This window comes from Sinohyriopsis cumingii, chromosome 6 (assembly GCF_028554795.1).
Source record: "Sinohyriopsis cumingii isolate HCF-2022 chromosome 6, ASM2855479v2, whole genome shotgun sequence".
NCBI lineage: Eukaryota > Metazoa > Mollusca > Bivalvia > Unionida > Unionidae > Sinohyriopsis > Sinohyriopsis cumingii.
Genome location: NC_142966.1, coordinates 105,447,959 through 105,475,213, shown reverse-complemented (window position 1 = coordinate 105,475,213; position 27,255 = coordinate 105,447,959). Strand labels below are relative to the sequence as shown.

The 27,255-nt window shown below is 33.9% G+C and overlaps 1 protein-coding gene across 2 annotated transcripts in view; it reads right to left on the bottom strand.

Annotated features, from left to right (window-relative positions):
• Positions 1-220: 220 nt before the first annotated feature.
• The window catches only part of LOC149797635 (uncharacterized), a 55,806-nt gene continuing 28,771 nt past the window's right edge, over positions 221-27,255 (bottom strand). The window contains exons 5-11 of one of the 2 annotated variants that reach the window (XM_089962532.1): positions 21,569-21,691; positions 19,787-20,236; positions 19,159-19,297; positions 18,259-18,398; positions 13,051-13,206; positions 2,799-2,927; positions 221-1,669 (exon numbers count right to left, since the gene is read on the bottom strand). In XM_089962532.1, the coding sequence (XP_089818658.1) occupies positions 945-1,669; positions 2,799-2,927; positions 13,051-13,206; positions 18,259-18,398; positions 19,159-19,297; positions 19,787-20,236; positions 21,569-21,691 (1,862 nt within the window). In that variant the 3' untranslated portion in view covers positions 221-944. The remainder of the gene's footprint in view (positions 1,670-2,798; positions 2,928-13,050; positions 13,207-18,258; positions 18,399-19,158; positions 19,298-19,786; positions 20,237-21,568; positions 21,692-27,255) is intronic. The other variant, XM_089962533.1, reaches the window with a different exon arrangement.

Genomic DNA, 27,255 nt, shown 5'->3' with positions numbered 1-27,255 from the left:
GTCATTATAATGTGAGTCTTCTGATAAACATGATTATTGCTTTTCATATCAATACGATGAGGACTTGCCATTCTCATGTCATAAAGGACAGCACTGCTGCATTCAAGAACTGGAGGGTACAAATTACAACATCAACAAAATATTTATACTCTCAAACCACAGACAAAGCAAACTTTTCCTAAGTTTAAATAGAAACAGTAAAAGAGCAAAGATGAAAACCGTGTTAATTGTTAACTTTATTTTGAAGGCAGACATTTGGCATAGATGCAGTTGTTTATGACTATTTGTGTTCTGTGTAGTAACAGTATGAAATATGGACTTCAAAGATTTAGTGGTTAAGGTTTTGCATCAGTTTGTAAGCATAAAATATTGCATATTTGGCAGATGAGACCTGATCTTCATAAAAATTGTATAAGGTGTCAACATGAGTGCATTTTCACTGGCTGGAGAAAGACTAAAATTAGAATATTGATCTTTGACCATGGATGCACAAATCTGCATTCATTTATATAAAGAAAATGGAGATCCAAGTTGCAGAACCACAAAGTAATAAAAAGTAGCAGCATCCATGACAAAAACATTGATGATTTTTCTTGACTCATTTTTAATTAAAATTTGTGCATGAATTTTTACTATTTGTTACAGAAGCATGAAGAGAGGTCTGCTTTGTAGTTTACTTTGTTGTAGAAGATATTTATCATAATTAGCTCTTACTGGTGTTTGTTTCTTTTCACAAATGCAAAACACATAAATATGCACACATCCACTACTAGTGCCTGAATGATTAGATACATTTAATTTAAAAAAAGGAAAAAATGTCTATTTGTGACAATTTTATAGAGAGAGAGACATAAGAAAGGTTCAGTATATATAATATTCAAGCAAATCTAGTGCTATTATAGTTTTAATTGTTTATAAGCTTGCTGATGGGTTCTGATTTCTTCTCACATCGCCATTATCAGTGACTTCATATAGGCTGCAGCAACAACAGAAGCATATGGTTGCCACTCCTTTTTAATACCATCCTGGTAGTCTGCTATTCCACGAATGATCAGAAAACTATCATTTCTGTTCCCTTCCAAAGAATCTAAAACACATGAAAAGTCCACATCAAAAGCCTTGATATCATTCATTTGGGCAAAGTCTCGCTTCAGATTGTCTGTTCTTGCAATTAATTTTCCAGTTCCAATTACGCCATAGTGAATCTTTGGTTGACCATCTCTGTGACTTAAAGCAGCACGGCCTGTTGGTAATGGGTGGTCCACTTGTACTGTTGTTCCATCGGGCTTAGTGTAATATAATTTGTCTGATTTTAATGAGGGCCTATGAAAGTTTGATTCCTCACTGCAGAGGACTTCTAATCCATGCTCAATGTTGGGTTCCCATGGCTTCAGAGCATGAATTGATGAATTGGTGATATCCCGCAAACTGCTCACCACATTTTGCAGTGTTCGGTCTGCACTGTCCCAGCAGCTTGTGTTGTAAGTGTAACCATTGGCGCTGCCAATCTTCTCTACCTTCTGACATTGGATATACAGAGGCTCGTTCTTGCTATTTGTCAAGGAAACCACCACATCTCCGAGTCGAACATGTTTGGAGTAGTCTACATAGTGGGGAACGCCACCGCCAACTCCCACTAGCAGCACATGCTCCACCTTGCTAAAGGTTCCTGTGGGATGATATAAGAAAACTTTCCATTTTTTTACGCTATTTAATTGTCATTTTTAACATAATATTCACATTTTATGGGGTTGTTAACATCGTAAAATAACATAAGACAAGTTAAATACTACACAGTGAATAACTCTAGCAGTGTTAAATTGTGACATGGTATAAAAGAAAGTCTCCACTGTTATATGGCACAGTACCATTAAATGTTATTCATTAGACTTAAAAAGGAGAAAATAACTGATTACAATATTTTCCTTGCTGCCTGCACCATAGTGTAATATTAACCAGTTTCATAAACTTAGAATCTAATTTACACTCATAATACACAATTTGTTCAGACTTGCATAAATCAATTTTTTGAAAGATAGCAAACCCACATTCCCTCCTTCCAAGTGTCATTGCTCTAAATGTACAGTGTTTTGTGTGCAAGGTTTCACCTTGCTTCTGAATCGTGATATATGGGCATCACTTTTCTGGCAGAAGCTGCCACAACAAAATAAGGTCCTGTGTTAAATATTGTATAAGTCATATAACTTCAGAATTAGATGCAGTATTAAGCTAAAGCTTTGATGCAAAAATGTTATATGTCTGAGATATGCACCCTGATGTGACAAGACTAGGTATCTTTCTGGCATGAACATGCAAGGATCTCAACAGGGTTTCAGGATGAGGACTTCTGGACTCTTCACTCAGGAGTCCTCAGTCTATTTATTAGAATCTGTGACATGAATTCGCAGGTTTCTCACTTTCAGAAGGATATAATGGAAAATGAAAAAGTGTATGATCATTGTGCAGAACATTTGTATTTTGAAATGGTTATTATGGTACACCATCAGTATAGAGTCCCATTTATAAGACAGGCATAGTTATGGATCCCATTTTGTTAAAATATTTAATATTAATATTACTTATAAACTACCTCAATAAAAGGCTGTCTCTCCTACAAGGCAGTAATTTTTATGGCAAAGGAATATTTTATTTTCATGCATTTGAGAATCTCTTTCAGAATTGTATCCCACCGTGTATGGTAACACTGTACTTGTTCTCTAATTATCCAAAATGTTCTGACGAGAGAGTGTTTGAAATGGGAACATTTTAAACTATCCATTCACACTTGTGTGTCTTACCTAAGAGCCTTGTGACTGTATTTTCAGCTGATATCACTCCAATCTGTGCAGAGCCTGGGGTTTTGGACAGCTTGGTACTAACGACTTTGAATCGCCCAATTTGACCCACAGTGTACACCTGAGACTCACCTGTAATTATCCATTTAAGCAATTACGAATTAAGTAACTAAAATTCTGATCATACTGACAGACAGCCCAAAATATTATTTTGATGGCTGTAGCAAAACTTTTTAATATTCTGGTATTTGAAATTATTTTTGTTACTTTTATGAATTTGCAGAAATTTATGATACTCAAGCATTCAGTCATTTTATTACTTTTTAATTTCATTTAGACTTATATTCCATATCAAATACCTTTCTAGTTTCATTGAGATTTACATTCCATGTCACACAGCTTTCCCATATCTTAACCACCATAAAATGTTTCTGAAAACATTGATAGGCTTTTTGTCATAAATAAATATATGCAATTAGAATGTAAACTGGCATTATTGATTGCAAGTTTGTATATGAATCTGCTCCTGATGGTAAAAAAACCAACAAAAAACAAGTTACAGTATTCTTTAAACATTAGTTATTAGCAGTGATGTCATCACAAAGTGCCCAACTGGCTAGTTTGTTCAGCAGAGCCTAAAACTGTAGAACATTGTGGAAACAAGAAGGGGTGTGTGAATACAAATTGGCCATAACATCTGAAAACTAAGCAAAATTTAAATCCCATTAGTACAGAGCTACATGTCAAACATAGTTTAATCCATCAGCTTAGAGCTGCATGTCAAACATAGCTGTAATCCAACAATCCTAGAAAAGATTTGTTGCAGAAAAAAAATTTGGGGAGGGGGAGACACAATCAGGGGCAAAAACTTGTTTAAATGATAGCATTAAGAGCTGGAATAAAACTTGATAAAGATTTCCTAAGGATAAAGTTTGATGCCAAATTTGTTATACAATATTCAGGAATTAGTCATTGATATATGACATGTACCAAGTAACTGGAACTCCCTGGTTTTGACAGTGAAAGAATTTTATTTATTTGCATGATTTTACAGTCAGTTAAGTAAAATTTGAATTGGACAAGAATGAACATGCCATTAATGTAGATTTTTTTCAGTGTATCTGTTATATTTCTAATTTAAGATTTGTAAAAATGCATTATTTTCAGAAAAATAAGAAAGTAAAAAAATGTTTCTGACTTTTCAAAGTTTATTTGATATAATATCTTTTCATGTTGAATAATAAACAAGAAACCAATATATTTGAAACAAAAATTTTATCCTTGCATAAAACATTTATTTTATATTGATAATTTCCATAGTTCAGGCTAACTGGTATCTTTGTGAAAGAAAGAAAATCTCTCTAAACCAAAGGGTTTAAGTGTGGAGATGATTATATTTTAACAGTGCTGAGTGTCTATCATATGTTATTCCCATGCCAGGTTCTTCGCAAAATTGAACAATCCTTGATAACTTGATGTTGGTAAAGCAAAGTTAAGAAAATGTGCAGTTGAGGCCAGAACTCAAATAAATCTTGACCTAGAACAATGAAAATCTAAACCATTCAATATCTCCACGATATCAAGACATGTGCCAACAAACCGTAGTAAAATAGTACTGTGGAAATCAAAGTCAGGAATACAAGCAGTGTGGGTAATAAGTAAATGAAGTCATGGAATCCTGGAAATAAAACATGTTTCAGATCTTGTCAGAATAAAGAAATTTGTTGGAATTCCAACGATCTATGGCAAGTTATGCTGTGAAAAGCCAAGTTAGGAATATGGGCAATCATGGGTCACAACTCTGTTAAAGATATGGTGGAAATCTAGTGATCAAAATCATCTTAGATGTAATCAGTATAAAGTAGAATGTCAAAATGAGTTGCAATCTACATATCCTCAGTAAAGTTGTGACAACCAAATTTAGGAATACTGGCAACAATGGTGTGAAATACTAGAAAACAAACTGGTTCTAGGTTTTAAAAAGCTGCAAACCAATTTTAGTTTAAATTAAACCATTCCAAGTAAAGTTTTATCATGAAAAAAACAATTAATAAAGAAAATAAATCCCTTCTCTCCCCATGGCTTCAAGGGATATAACTCCTTGAAATAAGAACTAAGAAGACTGAAAATTAAAATCTAGTATAATCTACATAAAACTCCAAATCAAATGTGGTTGAAGTCCAACAATTTCCAGTGAAATTATCTTGCAGAAAGTAAATTGTTGACTTGCAGATGGACAATGTGCTTTCTATAGGACTCTGCCACTTTGAAGTGTAGCCTTAAAAAAGACATCTAGACGAAAAGCCATCGTCTTGTCAGAAAGAAAGCTGTGTTTTACAACCCAAATAAGATTGTTGAATGAGTTAATGTACTAAGAACTATAAACTATCGTCTGATTATGCAAATTGTCATCATTACCCTGCATATTTTATAGTAACAGGTTGTATGACATTTCATTGTAGTGTTTGTTTGCATGATTCATGACCCTGGAGATTTAGTTTTGAAATCAAGTCAGAATTTTGGTGGGTAATCTAGGTCACTAGCCCCAATTACCATAATATATACATAGACAATATCCATCAATGAAGAATGCATATACATTCTGTGTTAATACTATTACTGTATTTTCTTGTCTACACAAGAAATGGTAAATAAATAATGCAACTCCGTGAATGACAAAATAATTTTATGTTGACATAAAGCTATAAACATTTTATTGAGATGGATTAGTATATCAAGGTTCATCTAAATACTGCTCCCTTAGATCTTGATAATTTATACCCAAAAAAGGAAATAGAAATGCATGACATTCATTGTGCACAAATAACTATGGTAACAAAACATAAAACTGATGTGAGGCAGTAACAAGATCATGTCTACCAGTCTTTATAACAAAATTAACTACAGTATGTGAATTTTGAGAAAACTTTATAGAATAAAATGGTATTCCAATGGTATGATATTCCTCAACATTGAATAGTGTTTTATAATGTTGGTAATACTGTATCTACATTGTGATGACTGATATTACAATGCCAATTATGACTAGTGCAGTCCTTCAGTCTTCGAGAAAATGCTAATATTTATAATATCATGAGAGACCTATACATACTGAAAACCATAGCTAAATAATACATTTTTTACATGTGATATCATAGTATGTAACCCAGACCCTAAATTATTTAAATATCTTACTTTTTAAACTTAAAGGCTTTTGCGAACTCAATATTGAGTGCATGAAGTAATGTATGACAGTAATTTTGGAATGTACAATGATTACTAAAATGAATCTGAAAGGCACACTTTAATATAAACATGGTAATGCAGAATTATTAACCTTTCTCAAAATTTTAACTACTGGAGTAAAAAAGATTTGATTTAAATTTATTTAACAAAAGTCACTTGTTTTGAACATGAAATCTGAATGCCAATAATTAGGGTGAGAGGGAAAAAACAAAATCCTTCACTTGGAGTTTGAATGTGCAGTAGTTGTAAAAAGCTTGGAATTTATAAATTAGAAAATGACCTAAGTCACAAAGTCATGTCAGCAGGGTCAATATTAAACAATAGTCAACATGCATGCAGTTCTAAAAGGGTTTTGCAGGAATAATATCCAAAAGACAATGCATTTAAAATCATTTTGCAAATGCAGAACTTTAAGAAATTAACAGCAACATGGTCTTGATTAGCTTATTGAAACAAATAAAATCACATGAAAACATTTCTATGCACTGCAAATGTTTTTGAATTGTTTTCTGAAATTTGAGTAAAACTTCATTCATACTTTGAAAATCACCACCTCTTTATGCCAGATTTATAATTGATAAAAACAAGTTGTAAGATTGGTTCAGATGCCATTTTTGGGAAACCTATTAATGACCCAAACCTTTGTGTTCCTGATTCAGTCAATTATAGATTTATTTCATTATTGAAGTAAACCAAACCAATTTGTTTTTCAGAAATGCATGTATGTAAATTGGACTTGCATATCAAAACATAAAATGTAAACAATACAGTTGCAACACATGTAAGGATTAGTAGCTGCACAAATTACATATTTAGCAATTAACTGAGGGGAAATCAAGAGGCAGATACACTCTCAGGAAAAGCTATATAATTAACGTCTGTAAAAAAAGATTTATTTTGTCTGATAAAATAATCATGATAAATTTTGACTTTAAAAATTGATAAAATAGTATCAAATTGTGCATTTCTTTAAATGTTACATTTAGAAAGAGAAAATGAAATATTCTGTTTCAAGTGCATTTCAAAACATCTACAAGTGAATAGAACAAATCAATGAATTTACATTTTCATGCACACGGATATAATGTACAGTTTTATACATATACATTGTTCAGGCATCAACTTCTGAGTTATTAAAAGCAATTATTATTTATCCCAATTTTTTTTACATGTATAAAAATTAATTTAATCATCTTAAAAGAATACCTTAACACAGACATTTTCATTCATTCATTCACACTGTTTGAACTTGCAATCATTTTTATAAATTTCCCAATTTGTCCTCAGATTTTACAGCAGCACTAAAAAGCCTGTCATAGTATATGTATGAAATGGTATCTATCAATCTAATGCTCATGTACACATAAAATGTCAGCTCTCATGAAAATGTACTCACCCACGTAACTGCGTCTCGCTAGCAAGTCGTTATACAGAAATAAAACATTTAGTGAATGAAAAGTTTTGTTTTCCATGCACATGCTCAAGGCTTGAAACAGTAAAACAATGGTATGGTGTTTAACAACACGTCATCAAATCAACAGTTATATCGTGTTGGGGCAATTATAATAAATTGTCTGACTCTGAGACACCATGGAAGCCAAGAGCCCACAGGAAATTTTATACAGCAAAAGAAGAGCTCTCTAAGATGGTCAGCTTTTTTTAAATTTACATTATTACTCATTATTCCCGCTATGAAAACAAAGTCATATGGACAGCATTCTTTTGCATACCAAGGTCCAGCAACGTGGAATGAATTGCCCACTGAACTTAGACAAAAAGACACGGTGATCACATTCAAGAGGGCTCTCAAAACTCACTTATTTCAACTGCAAGAACAAACTTAAAGATCTAATAATGTTTCCTACCTGAAATATTCTCAGTATGTTTTTTATTTTTTAATGTTTTTTCTAATTTCATGGTGTTTGTTTTTGTAATAATATTATTATATGTTTTTTATCTTGTAGGTGTTGTCTAATGTTGTAAAGCACTTAGAGCTTCTAAAGATTAGGCGCTATACAAAGTCCTCATTATTATTATTATTATCTATATGATGTCACTCATTCCCATGGTGTACAGTTTTGCTGTGAACTTTGAGAGACTGGGCAGGAAATGACATAGTTGTTGTTGATGTAGGGTTTAACGCCATTTTTCAGCACAAGATAGGCTATACATGGTGGTCAGTATTAATGGTGGAGGAAGAACCCCGAAAGAACCACCAACCCACGAGAAGCTACCGGCAAGCTTTCTCACATATCCACATTGGCCGAGCCCAAGATTCGAACCTATGGAGACAGAGATGAGATGGCAGTGATCCATGATGGAGAGCTCTTTAGACCACTCGGGGCCCCGACATAGTTGTAACTTTGTTCTTATTAAATAACAAAAGATAACATTGCTAGAGTTTTAATACTTACAATAACAGTCCTATAAAGGAAAATTTTTAATTCAGTGAAAAGTACATAAGACCTTGGGAAATCATTTGCAGTTCTCAATTGCCTAAACGAAATCTGTAGACTTTTCTGTGATCTCCGTAATTGTGTCATTCTGAAACAATTCTTTATCAGCATATGCCTTTATTTGTGTATCTGATGAGAGTAGTCTATGATCTCAAATTTGCAAAATTTGGTAAGTATTTAAGTACTCATTCAGCTAATATTTTTTGGGCAATTATTGGCAGAGTACTTTTCCCATTATGGACAATCAGTAATAGAGTACTTTTTGACAATATGGGCCATTATTGGTTGAGTATTTTTTCCCCATCATGGGCAATCAGTAATAGAGTACTTTTTCACATTATGGTCAATTTTTGGTAGAGTACTTTTCCCATTATGGGCAATCAGTAATAGAGTGCTTTTTCACATTATGGGCAATTATTGGTTGAGTACTTTTCCCATTATGGGCAATCAGTAATAGAGTACTTTTTCACGTTATGGGCAATTATTGGTTAAGTACTTTTTCCCAGTATGGGCAATAAGTAATAGAGTACTTTTTCACATTATGGGCCAATATAGGTAGAGTACTTTTTTCCATTATGGGCAATCAGTAATAAAGTGCTTTTTCACATTATGGTCAATTATTGGTAGAGTACTTTTTCCCATTATGGGCATTTAGTAATAGAGTACTTTTCCACATTGTGGGCAGTTATTGGTAAAGTACTTATTCCCAGTATGGGCAATAAGTAATAGAATACTTTTTCACATTATGGGCAGTTATTGGTAGAGTACTTTTTCCCAGTATGGGCAATAAGTAATAGAGTGCTTTTTCACATTATGGGCCGTTATAGGTAGAGTACTTTTTCCCATAATGGGCAATCAGTAATAGAGTACTTTTTCACATTATGGGCTGTTATTGGTAGAGTACTTTTTCCCCTTAAGGGCAATTAGTAATATAGTACTTTTTCACTACCATCTTGAAAATATTGTTATCGCTACAACATCTGACCAGATGGCAATATCAACATGGGGTTTTCACACTTCTTATGATGTCTGGTTGGTCTTGAATGAAAATGGTAGCAATCTAACATGCACTATAACCAAAAGCCAGCCAACCTAAAAATAATGTTAACACTACTTCTGAATGGATGATCATTATAGGTTTTTACTTAAAGACTTCAACTGTATGATGTTTAGTTGAGCCTGACTGGAAATGTAGTCCCTCAGACATCCAGTAAGACTTCGTATAACCTGACATTGTCTGTGTCAAGTTCATTGATTTTTTTATCCATGAAATCAGATTCTTGGTCTAAGGCCTGTCCATAATAAAGAATTTGTACTGAACTTACATGTATCTTGCAAACATATTAACTCAGTCATGTATGAAAATAATGTTGATACCAAATTTAGTATTTTGGAGTTCACAAGAGCATCAGAGATAGTTTTGATATTTGGCACTTGACTCTTTATTAAATAGGTGTGGTTGCTGTGTAGGCCATAGATAAACATGTATCCAAGTGATGCCATTGTGTTAGAACACCTGTTTCCTAAATGACCATGTACCCAAGTGATGCCATATTGTTAGAACACCTGTTTCCTAAATGACCATGTACCCAAGTGATACCATAGTGTTAGAAAACCTGTTTCCAAAATGACCATATGCATATGCCTGTCTGAAACATGTATAGCAGTGTAGTATATGTTGAGTTCAACATAAATTTTAACCATTTTACCTTTTTTGTACACAATCCATTATCAACAGATAGGTTTAAGATTAAAACATATTCTTTATAGCTGAATAATTTTTTAGATGAAGATTTTGTTATGTTTTAAAATATTGTGGGGAACTCATTCACTGTTATGCCAGTGAAACTGTGTGACAAACCATAGCTGACCTTTCTCAACCTCAAAATCTGCCAGTTCATTTTCTGCATCTACATCGCTAAATCATCTGAATTATTGAACAAAATCAGCAACCTCCATTTTGAAGAGTGGAGAATCTGACCCAGTTACTTTAAATAGCAGATTATGACTATATGTTAAATATCAACCACATGATGTGATGTAATGGTCATGTGTCTTAATGCCTGTAGTTTCTAATAAGTTGTCATTAAACAAATCCAGCTTAAAATGATTGATGTTTACTGTAGGTATCCAAATATCATGCAGAAGCTTCCAAACATCTTTGTATGGGAATCAGCTGGAGGTATCCAATAGTGCTTCATTAAAAATGGGGTCAAGGTGTCCAAATGAAGTAAAGGGTTAAAAAGAATAAAAGGACAGATGGACTGGTCATACCTGGAGTCCCAAAAATACATGTAAGACACTTGAGTTTCAGTCCCATCAAAGGACTCTTGTTTATAATTATTTGCTCTGTTCAGTTTTTGACAGCTGTCAGCATCTATAATGTTGCCATTACCCATGTAAATACATGCCAACTGTATGACTTTGTGCTTTATCGGTTTATTGTTATTATTATTATTACAGTATTATTATTATTATTATTATTACAGTATTATTATTATTACAGTATTGTTATTATTATTATTATTATTATTAAAGCACTCCCTCATTATAATGCTGTCCAAGGGGGACATATAGTACAGTGTATATTGCTTTATAGCAAAACTTCCTTATAATGAAATACGTAACACATTTCTTCTAAGATTAGTGAAATCAGATCATGACAATATCTTGCCTTTGACAATGTGGATATGTGAGAAAGCTTGCCAGTAGTTTTTCATGGGTTGGTGGTTCATTCTGGGGCTTTCCAGGTTCTTCCTCCACCATTTATTCTGGCCACCATGTATAGCTTATCTTGTGCTGAAAATTGGCATTAAACCCTACAGAAATAATAACAACAACATCTGGCCTATGACAGTGATGTGTGATGTGATTTTGATTTTTAATGTAGCTTTAACAATTTTTAAGTCATATCGCTATGATGTCTGCAGTGTGGCAGTTTATAGTGATGTCTAGACACTGGGGCATCATGCCACAGATATGTAGCATGATGTCCCACCCAGTCACATTATCCTGACACCAGGCCGACCAGTCCAAACACTAACCTCTTAATGCTGAACGCCAAGCAAGGCAGCTGTTAGTACCATTTTTGTAAGTCTCTGGTATGACTCAGCCAGAGATCGAACCCACGACCTCCTGTATCAGAGGCGGACGCTCTAACCACTAGGCCACCGGAGCGGTTGGCCTATGACAGGAATTATGTTTTAATGATTGGTGTTATAATGAGAAAGTGCTATATTATTATTATTATTATTATTATTATTATTATCATTATTATTATTATTATTAATAACCTGCATATGGTGGACACCTTAAGGATCAATAAATATGTTCAGAATTAAGGGACCCAAAAAATTTCTGACTAAAGTTAGTTGATCAGAGAAGAAGGTTTCATTTAATTAACAAGTCTACCACATTGACACTTATAATGTCTGTTCAGATCTGACAGGTATTCTGATTAGCAAAGGTGTAGATTTGACAAGACTTTCTGTAGTATAATTCTTCTCGGTGTTCAAAATTAACTTTCATAACAGCTGCTTTATGTTGTGTGCAGCTATAGAAACAAACAGCAGAATTCTTTCAAAATTTTAAGTTATTCTTGGAAAAAATCTTGTTTCAGGAAACCAGATAAAAGCATTGAAAATGCTTCATCTTCATCTTGGATATGTTTGATGAAATAAATGCATTTTCACTTACCAAAATGTTTGATGAAATAAATTTAAATGCATTTTCACTTACCAAAGCTCTATGATACTGTTCAGTTCATATGTTAAGTATGTGGCTTTGTAGAGCATGGCATCGAGTGATGGTGATGACAGGGGTACAGTAATTACAGATAGCCTTAATAATATACTTTGATTAATGGATAGCTGTAAAGTAATATAATAAGGCTTGTTTTGAGCAGACAAATGATGCCAGGATACTCAGGACACCACACCAAATTCTAAATAAGATTTATTACAATCTAGTCTTGATCAGAAGGAAGATTTTAGTGTTTTCTTGTCATCATTGAAAAAGTTCTAAATTAAATTTGTACATAATTCATAAATTGTAATTTTAATGGCAAATGATCACATTAAAGAATAAAGGTTTGCCATGTCTCAGAAGTTATAGTCTTTTTCAGAACATTTGATTAAAAATTTACAGCCTTATTCACAGTCCAAAAATTTGAGCATGAGGAACCAACCATTTAATTTCAAGATAAGTAATTTTTTCAACTGATTGATGAATTAGTTTTTCTCTTCCACAAAACAGAAGAAGAATATTTATTTGAAGCTATTTGCAGACTTGAATTTTGCTTTCTCAGGACCCCCGTCCAAAAATTAAATGGTCTGTCCCATAGTAACATGACCCCCACATCACAGAAACACAGTAGACCTTCAAAATAGTGACGTTCTGCATTCCAAAATTTTTACTTCTCATTTTCAGTAGTTTTAAATTGTCTGAGGATGTACATATAAAAAGTGTTACATCAGGACTGAGCAAGTCCTTCAAACAAAGTCAGATATTCAAGTGATTTGAGTTACAAACATTATTACTGTATTTAGCTGTACTTTTTGGCTTACCTTCAGTTTTGTATTTAACGAAGGTAACCTTGTCCTCTATCATGGCATCCACAGCCAGTTTCTCACAGTATAGGGATGTGATAATTGCAATTGTCGGCTGCTCTCGGCCTGTCAGCTGTGGCATGTCCTTTACCAGCTTGACCTCTATAAAAAAGACGTTAGATTAAGTGTACTTATTGGTATGCAGCAGTAGTCTTGTTTTCAGAAATACTTACTACACGGACATTTGGTATGCTAATTTAGTTTTGCGCATATTTTGGTACAATGGTAGGAAGGTCAGCATAGATACTATATATACTTGCTTATAAGTTGAGTCAAACTGCGAAGAACAAAGATCCTCATCTTCCTTAACATTATGCACCTGCCAATCAGGGTTTATGTTGTTTGATCTATTGACTACTCCTAACAAACTGCACAGACCCAAATTTGCTGGTGTATTATATATATATATATATATATATATATATATATATATATATATATATATACAGTGTGACCCCGCTATAGCACGCTCCATTATAATGCAAATTTGGATATAACACAGTCACGAATAAAAATCTGAAATCACGCATGAATAATACAAGACGATCGTGGAGTGGCTCCTGAAATTTTTTATGTATTTTTCTCATACACGAAAAAAAAGGTTTTTCTTCTTAAAAGTACGAAAATAAAGTGTAAAATATTTATTCTAGAATCGCGTAGGGATTTGCTAATGTAGCAAACTGTGATTTTATTTTCCCAATTGGCGGCAAAATATAACATCTGGTGATTATTTTTTTATTGGTGACATTGTTGGCTGTTTAAACTTGTATATACAACCATTGGTTTGGAATGGAGAAATTCAGAGGCCCCATGAAAGGAAGCCGCAAACCTGATATAAAATGCACTGAAATTTGTTATTTGTTACATAAACAATTTCTTTATCTATATTGACAAACCATCCTAACAGTGCTTTGTTATATCATAATCCGCTTATGTTGACATAGAGCATGACTACTGTATGTTGTGAGATATCTTTGTTTTGGTGTTGACATTTCTGGTAGCGGAGATCAACCGGATGAGGCATTATCTCGTAATCTATCTTTCGTCAGATTTTTGGCCGCTCACTAGTAATTAACATATTTACATAGACTGACAATTGTGTGTGGATAGTATGTAAAATTCCTCTTCTTTCCACTCAGAATTAAATCCTTAGAACACCCACATGTTCTGTACTAATCCTTGTCATCAGACCAGAACACCTGCATCTATTGTCTGTTGACCCTTTGTTAAACTGAGTGGAAGGCAGCATCACTCAGTAACCACAAATGTAAAAAAAAGAAAAAATCTTACTTGTTGGTTTATTCAATAGGCAGGGAAGAACTGTAACTATGATCGACCAAATGACAGCCAATTCCTTTTTTTTAAATATACCCAGTTAAAATAGTTTGCTGAAATTTCAAAGAAAATATTACCTTTGAAGCACCAACTGTTTTAAAAACGTAATAAGCAAACGGAAAACAAATCAGTCTCAATAATGCAATACAATTATTTGATGTTGCTGGCACAATAAGAAACGGACATTTGTTTGGTTCTCTAAAGCTGGCCTTTAGTGGTGACGTCAATAACACATGCACATTTCATCAAGGAAAGCCGACTACAATCTTTAATAAAAACAAAGAACTTTTCTTCAAAGAAGCCAGTACCAAACTTAAATAAAAGCAATGGAATCTGATGGATTTTTGCATTTTCCAACATGACTGGAACATGTTTACTGTGCCGTAAAAGTTTCCTTTTTGCAGGGAAAAAGTTTGTGCTTACGAATGCTACCAATGGCGGCTTAAAACGCAAACTAACTTTTACCGACTTGGGACGTCCTGAAAAGTACATGTGCTTCATCATTCATTACGAGAGTGTGCTATGTTTATCCACTGAATTCAGACCCATATACCTGTGACAAAATTATTGAATATTTTAAATCTGTGGATTTTTTCGATGGAATTACTTGTATTGTGGATTCATTGTATGTGATGAGATTTGCAGGTGAGTACATCGTGTTTGATACTCTATTCATGCTATACATAAGACATTTATATATAAACAGTATACACATATCGTATAGGTACCAATCCATGGTTCTCTAAATAAAGTAAAATATTATATGTGCCATATCTGTTTTCACTACAGGTGTATTTCCCATTTAATATGCATCAATTTAAGATGGAACTGTGCCAATGAAGCACGTATTTAACCACCCACCTTTATTACCAACCAACCAACCCACAAATTTGTTGGGGTACATACATCATTTTCTTCAGCTAACTGACCTGGCTGCTTATAACATGGTTTGGTCTATAGCTCAGTCAGGTTCTATGGCTCCCAACTACCGTGTTATAGCGGGGTCACACTGTATATATATATATATATATATATATATATATATATATATATATATATATATATATTTATGGTAAGTATCAAAAATACACCACTGCACAATATACAATATTATATGAACAACTGGTATTGACCATGTTTCAATCATGCTTCAGGGTGCTGTTGAGTGTAGTTTAGTGAACCTCTTTTAGATCCTTTACTCTATTTTAGGTATAACATTCACTCATCTATGCTTCAAGAGTGAATTCTACCTGTCCGTAGGGAACCTCTATACACATAAAACAGTTGCCACATGTGGTAATATCAGGGGTCATTAAATAATTATATTACCTAACAGTACAGTGTAGTTTAGACCTGGCTAAATATGTAAATCCTGGAGATTTTGCTGTATGGTCAGGTGTACTTAAGGTGATACTACACAGACAGGAGTGGGAAAAGTTCAAATATGGTTTTTGGCATTTTAATTCTTTCAGCAAGAATTAAGGTAGTTGTACTTGCAGAGTACAATGCGTACAGTTATAGTAATTTTACAAACAAGTTCATTGAGTCTTTGTACATTTACTGATAAATTTCTCAATAAAAAGGCTAGTAACTATTAAACACTGCACAGCTTTGAGAAAGTAGAATAAAAATGAATATCACAATCTATTTTCTTTAAATCCAAATTGTTCATATACTTGTACATAAATGTTACTTACAGTATATGTTCATTATATTTCCATATAGTATTGTATTTAACTCATTAACTCCTGGAGGTTTTTGTTATTTTTGCCTGAAATGCAAGTAGGAAACACATTTTAGGGGCTATTTCTGAATACATCTTAATACATCGACTTGCAAGAGACTTCCAGTTAACCTAATGCCTATTTGTGTTAGAAACATCATTTTTCATTGGCTATTTCACTTGTGCTTAAGCAGATTGGTAAAGTTGGTTGATTGATTGATTTTATTTTTAACGGTGCATCAGCACTGTTAGGCTATTTAGCGCCAAACAAAATGTTATATGTATAATCTTTTAAATATTATAAAAGGTCTCATATCGACCAGCGATATAAAAAACAAATAGTTGAAATTAAAACAGTAAAATGGTAACGGTGCAAAATAAAGCTTCCCGATCAACAGGGGATGTAAACGTTGCATGTTAATGAAAAATGATGAAAAGGTATTAAAAAGGGATGGTGTATATATTGCATAAAACTGCACAAGGTGATAGCATAAAAGTTAGAGCTTAGAGTAAATATTCACTGCTTTCAGGAACCCTATAATACGAGTGATGTTTATAGTATCAAAAAGTTCCTTCATGTCATGCACATTGTAATATTGATCACACGTATGTTGCAGGTCAAAACACTCTATCATAAAGTGCTTGACAGCGAATGGTTCATTGAAAGATAAGCACTCTGGTGGGTCTTCACCTTTTAGTATGTGGGAGTGGGTGATATAAATATGACCAGTTCGGATTCTTGCAATGACTACCTCCTCCCTATGCATTGTTCTGTAGGAAGGAGTCCATTCTCCTAGAGTTGGCTTGATTGCATGAAGATGGTAAAAGTTGGATTTTTTAAATATTTTTTTTGCTTAACAGACCCATCATTTTCATATCGAGACCACTCTAAATTCCAAATGCCCATCTTGTCCTACTGTTTACAAAGATTCACCTGTCTCTGTGCAGTTCAGACCAGTCTGCCTTAGATCTGAGGCCAAAAAGTCTAAAATCCGGACACAAATTCAGATTCAGACCACAGGCAAATTTTGGGTGGAAAAAATATCTGGTCCAAAAAATTCATTTATCTCTTTATTTTGCAGTGCAACTAGCAACTAGAATGTTCAGAATATTTGGTATCATTGTAGAACTACATCTGTCTACCTTTCTATAATACCACCCACTTGGTGTATCATACATGGCCTTGACGATACAGAGCTTGGAAATTACAAAGTAACTACCTCCTGACACGTAAACAAGGCACCAGGGATTAATGAGTTAAGGAAAAGGTCACCTACTAGGCTACTAGGAGTGTCAACCAACAATTCTTGCACATGATGGCAACAGAGCTGCAAAAACCTTTTTGAAGAAAACATTTGTTGTGGAGAGACAGTGAATATATGTTGCAGCTGTCAAAGATTATTATAGCACTCCCTCACTATAAGGCCATTTATTTATAAAACAGTTCCTGTTATAAGGTAAGTATGGTCTTAAAGACCAATAGATTAAGTTGTAGTAAAATTATGGGATATCATTATAAGGAAGTATGTTTCTGGCTTAAATAGACAGCATTATAATGAGGGAGTACTGTACTGTGTATTTCATTATAAGGCAGTTTCACCATAAGATGGTAGATTATATGACTCATAGCATTAGAATGAGGGAGTACTGTATTGTGTATTTCATTATAAGGCAGTTTCAACATAAGATGGTTGATTCTATGACTCGTATCCTTACAAGTAATGAGTACTTTATAATGTAATTCAGAGGTGGTACACTGGCTCATGTGAACAGCATTATAATGAGGGAGTACTGCATTTACATATATAGTTGTTCCTTATTATAAGGCACTTAGGTATAATATACTCCCTGCTTAAACAAGGGAATGATCGCAGGTCACTGGGTGACTTTTATTGTTTAAATTGATACTAAATTATATGTAATTTGTTCAGTTTTTGGGCTTGCTTTAAAATGTGGATTTTAAAATTGCAATGCTTTGTTTATAATGCACTCCAGTATACAGCAGCCTCAACTGTAACAAATATGGTTCCAATGAATAACATTATAATGAGGGGACACTATTTTGTCACATATTACTTAAAAGTCAAAGTTCATACCATGATCAGTTTGAGTGAAGCCCCCACTCTGTATACGAAGCCAGCGTCCCTCATCCACCTCTTGGATCAATCTCTTTTTCTCTAAGTCCTTCAGCATTATCATGGCAGTAATCATGTCTGCTGGTTTAATCTTACTCTGCCTGAAAGTGAAGCATGAATATACAGTAAACTTTGAGAATTTGAAATTTGGCCACCATCTTTTTTTTCCCTGTTACAATATGTGCTTGTTGTGGAGGTTGGTAAAATGAGACTTTACTCTGGAACTGAATGAAGTAACTAAAGCAAAAATTATACAGCAGAAGCAATCTATGTTCTAGCCATTGGATGAATGAATTCCCATTAAGGTGCTGATTAAAAGTTATTCAACAAATGAATCGATTCTTATATGTTTACAAGCATTTATTCAATGGTCAAATGTAGTTAAACTTCTTCTCAAGAAATGATTGACATACAGAACAATACAATTATAGAATATGCATATTGCCATAAAGCATATTGCTAATTATTTCATATTTTGAATCTTCTGAATTTGATGAATTCTCACAAATGTGATGATGCTAAAATATTACAATTTATATTGATTATAGTGCTCAAAATTTATGGGAGGTCTTGCCAGTGTTGTGGTGGCTCACTGGTTAGTATGGCTGATTGACAATCAGTGGGTTATGGGTTGGCATCCTGATTAGATCAGCTCTGGTCAAATGCCATGGTGTGTCTCTGGACATAAACTAAAGGACTAAATATGGAATTGAATTTGTCAGTTGTAAATCCTAGGCATGTTTCTTAGAATGTTTGTCAATAAATCATGATTAAACTAAACTAAATAATCTTTCATATACTGATGTGCCATGAAACAATGACCAACCGATCAATCAATCAGTCAAAATAAATCACTCTTACTGCAGAAGAACTTTGATGTCTATGGTATTAGGATATGCTTCCTCCAGATATTGTAGCATACGCTGTTTACGAGCAATCCACAGCAGGGACAGTTTGACACGTGCCTTCTTGGCCTCTTTGCCAAAATCTTTGTCTGCATCTGAAAGAAAAGGAGTTCTATAAAAACAAACTTTGTAATTTTTATACAAGAATGAGGAAGACTGGTCAAATGTAGCAACATTTAGTCTGTCATGCTCAGTTGTGTTTAACAAAATAAATCTTGGTTAATTCTGCTACCATAGTATGAGAGTAGCCCACATAATCAGAATAGTGTATGTCTCTTTACTGAATCCACAATCTCTTATAATCTGCTTTTGAAATGTTTTATTGAAGATAGTCAAATGGATTATCTTGAAAACATCTGCTTCATTTATTAAACATAGTAAAAATAAAACTCACTCCCTGGAGCATAAAAAAGATGGTGCTTTTGTTTACTGGCAGTGCAGTAATGAAGAAATTATTTTCATTTCTAGATGCATGCATTAACAATCTGTCTCAGTTAGGTTTAAATTAAATGTGTATAGCATATTTCATCGAGAATCATCATTCTCTTCAGTCTGGTATTCTGCACTTATATATAAATGCTCACCAAAAAGTTCAGCGAATTCCCATTGTCCATGGGAGGCATATCCTGTAGCCACAGCCAGAGAGTTTACATGAAACTGCCTGTTGGGTGGTACGTTCCAATCCAGAAATCGCCCATGTCCGTACTGTGCCCCACGACCGACCTCCACGTGATGGTTACCCCAACTGATCCAGAAATAATGAAGCTCACTTTTGCTTAGCACATTCATTGTTAGGGCTTCACTTCGTACTTTTCCCATGGAACCATCTCTTATCATCGATTTGGTATTCCCCTCTGCACCTATTACAATTTCATAAGTCTTGCGGTCCACGTCTCCATATACAGCAGACAGGGCTATATAGGCATCAGCAGATGCCATCACCATGAAGGTCAGAAAGCTCTTATTGTTCACTGGAATCTCTGGCACATTGCGATAGGTGAATGTGTTATTGGTAAAAACAGACACAAAACTCTCTGGAATAGAAATCATTTAAGGATACTATTGGCCCTGTCAAATATGAAACTCAGTAAGTTTAATGTACAATTTAAATGATTAACTGTAAAAGTTCAAACAGAAATATATCTCTACATAATAAAACCTTACTGTAACAATACCTTATATATATATATATATATATATATATATATATATATATATATATATATATATATATATATATATATATATATATATATATATATTGGTATACTTGAATCTAATCAGATTGAAATTGGAGGCAGTAAATCATTTCATCTTATATAACATTTTTTTCTTCAGTAAACTGAAACCCCTCTAATCAAAAAACCCAAACAAATTTCAGTCATAAATTTAAATTTGACACAAAAATAAAACTAAAGCCAAAACTCACTTCAAACTTGAAAATGTATTTTTATTTACTAAAATTCTGACTTATTGGATCACATAATTTATGGTTAGAAAATGCTGAAGTAGGTTTTTGGGTGTTAAAAAATGTACCAATGGCAACAACATTAAAACAATACTTGTTACGTGCTCCAACACATTAGTTTGAACAGTTAGGCTAACCCAAAGTCTTTGCACCATAATAAAAGGTCCAACTTTTATGGTAAATTATTAATAATAACAATACACTTGTAGATAAGCCTTTAAGAAAAATCATGTTTATCTGCATTTTATTTAATTATGGTTGGTACTGTTCATTTGTATAAATGATCCATGGAATGGGGGTGGGGTCTTTTTTAATTAAATACCTGGGTTTTATTACATAGGAATCACAGATTTGCTTCTGCTGCTTTGCTGACAGAAGTTGATCACTATATTCTAGAGGTCCAATTAACTCAACAGACTCTCAAAGGAGAAAATTCACTACATGTATTTCTGTAGCTATGATTATCATTTGTCTTCACATGTATGTCGAAATGACCAGCTAAGCATTGTAGGATTGAACTATCCTTACAGGATAAAATTAGTATGATTATAGTAAGAATCAATGCCAAAACCTGCACTGAAGAAAGTAGGAGAAGGCTATTGTATTGGAACATTATGAATTACAGGGAGTATTTAAACATTATGGATTATCATTTCATAATTCTATTTGACTTTTAGTAACACTATAAAGCATAGAAATTACATGATCAATCAAGGATGCAGTTGCCCCCCTTTTCAAGACAAAACATTATTGAACTTAAAATACATGATTAGTGGTGGTAGGGGTATATCCCTATTCAAAATCTTTTTAAGCAACTTTTCAGGAATTTGACTTGAGAAAATTTAGCAAATCCATCTACTGAAACAGCTATTATTTATATTTTTCAGAGAGTACTTACTAATTGGAGGTAGGGTGTCTTCTGGAGCCCCAAGAAGGGATTGCTCTACTTCCAACACAACCCTTTTAATAAGGGTGTAACTCTTCAGCAACACAAGGGCTTTCTTCATAAAGCCTACATAGTCTTAAATGAAAGGGAGAAATGATTTTCAGTTTTAGTATGCAAGTTAAACATAGTGAAGAAGAATGCACAGTGAGTTTTAAAACTAATTTCCATGTACACTCATTTTTCAATGGTGCAGGAACTAGACTACCATTTTTTTCATGACCAACACAAATTGCTGGTTCACATTTAAACTGTTCCCCAGGAAACTGTCCCACTTCAAATGCAAACATTTGGATAGTCAATAAACTCTACTCTTCCTAAACCAATATTTTTCAGAAGCAGTTTCAAAGTAGAAAATTAAATCCTCTTTTGAAGTATTTGTGACATCTGCTCAAAAATAAATAATAAAAATAGAAAAACAATTCAAGTCAATTAGTTCTTGTTACATTAGGGGTATTCACTCTAAAAAATAATACCATTAAGACAAAAGGTATACTTCTATCATTAAGTTAAATAGTTAATTGTTAAAAAGTGGTATAAAAGTTGAATAATCTAATTTATTACAGAAAATGTGCAACAGTCCTTTTATTATCTTCTGCAGGTCAAAATTCTTATTTGTGATCTATGGTGGAATGTACTGTCATTTCATCTCTTTTTCCAAAAGTGTTCACTTTCTTCAAACTGCAGTTATAGTCTTCCCAAGCTTGCTAGTGGCTCAATATGATATGTGTGTGACTTACCACAGTGGATCATAATGCTATACATGTCACTTACCACAGTGGATCATAATGCTATACATGTCACTTACCACAGTAGATCATAATCCTATAGAGGTCACTTACCACAGTGGATCATAATGATGTACATGTCACTTACCACAGTGGATCATAATGCTATACAGGTCACTTACCACAATGGTCCATAATGCTATACAGGTCACTTACCACAGTGGATCATAATGCTATACATGTCAATTACCATAATGGCCCATAATGCTATACAGGTCATTTATCACAGTGGTTCATAATACTATACATGTCACTTACCACAATGGCCCATAATGTTATACAGGTCACTTAACATAGTGGATCATAATACTATACAGGTCACTTACCACAGTGGATCATAATGCTATACATGTCACTTACCACAGTGGATCATAATGCTATACATGTCACTTACCACAGTGGATCATAATACTATACATGTCACTTACCACAGTGGATCATAATGCTATACAGGTCACTTACCACAGTGGATCATAATGATATACATGTCACTTACCACAGTGGCCCATAATGCTATACAGGTCACTTACCACAGTGGATCATAATGCTATACAGGTTACTTACCACAGTGGATCATAATGCTATACATGTCACTTACCACAGTGGATCATAATCCTATACATGTCACTTACCACAGTGGATCATAATCCTATACATGTCACTTACCACAGTGGATCATAATGCTATACAGGTCACTTACCACAGTGGATCATAATGCTATACATGTCACTTACCACAGTGGATCATAATCCTATACATGTCAATTACCACAGTGGATCATAATGCTATACATGTCACTTACCACAGTGGATCATAATCCTATAGAGGTCACTTACCACAGTGGATCATAATGATATACATGTCACTTACCACAGTGGATCATAATGCTATACAGGTCACTTACCACAATGGTCCATAATGCTATACAGGTCACTTACCACAGTGGACCATAATGCTATACATGTCAATTACCACAATGGCCCATAATGCTATACAGGTCACTTACCATAGTGGATCATAATGCTACACAGGTCACTTACCACAGTGGATCATAATCCTATACATGTCACTTACCACAGTGGATCATAATCCTATACATGTCACTTGCCACAGTGGATCATAATGCTATACAGGTCACTTACCATAGTGGATCATAATACTATACAGGTCACTTACCATAGCGGATCATAATGCTATACATGTCACTTACCACTATGGCCCATAATGCTATACAGGTCACTTACCACCGTGGTCCATCATACTATACATGTCACTTACCACAATGGCCCATAATGCTATACAGGTCACTTACCACAGTGGATCATAATGCTATACATGTCACTTACCACAGTGGATCATAATCCTATACAGGTCACTTACCACAGTGGGTCATAATGCTATACAGGTCACTTACCACAGTGGACCATAATGCTATACATGTCACTTACCACAGTGGATCATAATGCTATACATGTCACTTACCACAGTGGATCATAATACTATACATGTCACTTACCACAGTGGATCATAATGCTATACATGTCACTTACTACAGTGGACCATAATGCTATACATGTCAATTACCACAATGGCCCATAATGCTATACAGGTCGCTTACCGTAGTGCATCATAATGCTATACAGGTCACTTGCCACAGTGGACCATAATGCTATACATGTCAATTACCACAATGGCCCATAATGCTATACAGGTCACTTACCACAATGGCCCATAATGCTATACAGGTCACTTACCATAGTGGATCATAATGCTATATATGTCACTTACCACAGTGGATCATAATGCTATACATGTCACTTACCACAGTGGATCATAATCCTATACATGTCACTTACCACAGTGGATCATAATGCTATACAGGTCACTTACCACAGTGGTTCATAATGCTATACATGTCCCTTACCACAGTGGTTCATAATGCTATACATGTCACTTACCAAAGTGGATCATAAGGCTGTACATTATAAGTGTAGCAGTTCAAACTGCATTTAAGGAAATAAAACCCTGATTTTACATGAGATAATGGCATAGTCCTGTACACAGGTTACATTAAATAATGAAAAATGTTTTATCTTGCATTCTTTCCAAAGCAGCCCATTCACCTTATGCAGAAACGAAATAATTTTATGTAGAAAAAATACAATTAGTAACAGTACTGCAGTCATTTTAACAAGTATCAGTTTTTTCATGACTATTCTGTAGTGGAGGATTATGCTACCATAAGGATTATTTTCAATTGTAAACATTCAGCTAAAAAATAAATAAGAAAACTAAAAAATGATTACAAAATGTTAAGAAGAATTTCCAGTATACAATATCCAATGTATTCTATTGAACATTCTAACAGTTTTCTAGCTTTATAGGACATCGCTATGCTTGTTGCAATATTCTTCAGAGAGATGGTAAAGAGACTTTTATATTGGTATGGTAATATGCCTTTTGATTGATTAGTTCAGTGCCTTTGTTCTTGGCATGGTAATATGCATTTTGATTGTTTTGCACAGTGCATTTGTTCTTGACATGGTAATATGTTTTTTGATTGTCTTACACAGTGTCTTCTTGGTATGGTAATATGCCTTTTGATTGATTAGTTCAGTACCTTTGTTCTTGGTATGGTAAAATGCCTTTTGATTGTTTTACACAGTGCATTTGTTCTTGGTATGGTAATATGCCTTTTGATTGTTTTCCACAGAGCATTTTTTCTTGGTATGGTAATATGCCTTTTGATTGTTTTACACAGTACATTTGTTCTTAGCATGGTAAAATGTCTTTAGATTGATTAGTTCAGTGCCTTTGTTCTTGGTATGGTAAAATGCTTTTTGATTGTTTTACGCAGTGCATTTGTTCTTGACATGGTAATATGCCTTTTGATTGCTTTACACAGTGCCTTTGTTCTTGGTATGGTAAAATGCCTTTAGATTGTTTAGTTCAGTGCATTTGTTCTTGGTATGGTAAAATGCTTTTTGATTGTTTTACGCAGTGCATTTGTTCTTGACATGGTAATATGCCTTTTGATTGCTTTACACAGTGCCTTTGTTCTTGGTATGGTAAAATGCCTTTAGATTGTTTAGTTCAGTGCATTTGTTCTTGGTATGGTAAAATGCTTTTTGATTGTTTTACACAGTGCATTTGTTCTTGACATGGTAATATGCCTTTTGATTGCTTTACACAGTGCCTTCTTGGTATGGTAATATGCCTTTTGATTGATTAGTTCAGTACCTTTGTTCTTGGTATGGTAAAATGCCTTTTGATTGTTTTACACAGTGCATTTGTTCTTGGTATGGTAATATGCCTTTTGATTGTTTTCCACAGAGCATTTTTTCTTGGTATGGTAATATGCCTTTTGATTGTTTTACACAGTACATTTGTTCTTAGCATGGTAAAATGTCTTTAGATTGATTAGTTCAGTGCCTTTGTTCTTGGTATGGTAAAATGCTTTTTGATTGTTTTACGCAGTGCATTTGTTCTTGACATGGTAATATGCCTTTTGATTGCTTTACACAGTGCCTTTGTTCTTGGTATGGTAAAATGCCTTTAGATTGTTTAGTTCAGTGCATTTGTTCTTGGTATGGTAAAATGCTTTTTGATTGTTTTACGCAGTGCATTTGTTCTTGACATGGTAATATGCCTTTTGATTGCTTTACACAGTGCCTTTGTTCTTGGTATGGTAATATGCTTTTTGATTGATTAGTTCAGTGCCTTTGTTCTTGGTATGGTAAAATGCTTTTTGATTGTTTTACACAGTGCATTTGTTCTTCATGGTATGGTAAAATGCCTTTAGATTGTTTAGTTCAGTGCCTTTGTTCTTGACATGGTAATATGCCTTTTGATTGTTTTACACAGTGCATTTGTTCTTGGTATGGTAAAATGCCTTTAGATTGTTTAGTTCAGTGCCTTTGTTCTTGGTATGGTAATATGCCTTTTGATTGTTTTACACAGTGCATTTGTTCTTGGTATGGTAAAATGCCTTTAGATTGTTTAGTTCAGTGCCTTTGTTCTTGGTATGGTAATATGCATTTTGATTGTTTTACACAGTGCATTTGTTCTTGACATGGTAATATGCCTTTTGATTGCTTTACACAGTGCCTTTGTTCTTGGTATGGTAAAATGCTTTTTGATTGTTTTACACAGTGCATTTGTTCTTGGTATGGTAATATGCCTTTTGATTGTTTTACACAGTACATTTGTTTATGGTATGGTAATGTGCCTTTTGATTGTTTTACACAGTGCATTTGTTCTTCATGGCATGGTAAAATGCCTTTAGATTGATTAGTTCAGTGCCTTTGTTCTTGACATGGTAATATGCCTTTTGATTGTTTTACGCAGTGCATTTGTTCTTGGTATGGTAAAATGCCTTTAGATTGTTTAGTTCAGTGCCTTTGTTCTTGACATGGTAATATACCTTTTGATTGTTTAGTTCAGTGCCTTTGTTCTTGGTATGGTAAAATGCTTTTTGATTGTTTTACACAGTGCCTTTGTTCTTGGTATGATAATATGCCTCTTGATTGTTTTACACAGTGCATTTGTTCTTGGTATGATAATATGCCTTTTAATTGTTTTACACAGTGCATTTGTTCTTCATGGTATGGTAAAATGTCTTTAGATTGATTTGTTCAGTGCCTTTGTTCTTGACATGGTAATATGCCTTCTGATTGTTTTACACAGTGCATTTGTTCTTGGTATGGTAAAATGCCTTTTGATTGATTTGTACTGTGCCTTTGTTGTATGGTAATATGCCTTTTGACTGATTTGTACAGTGCCTTTTTTCTTGACATGGTAATATGCCTTTTGTTTGATGTGTACAGTGCATTTATTGTTAAGATAATATGACTT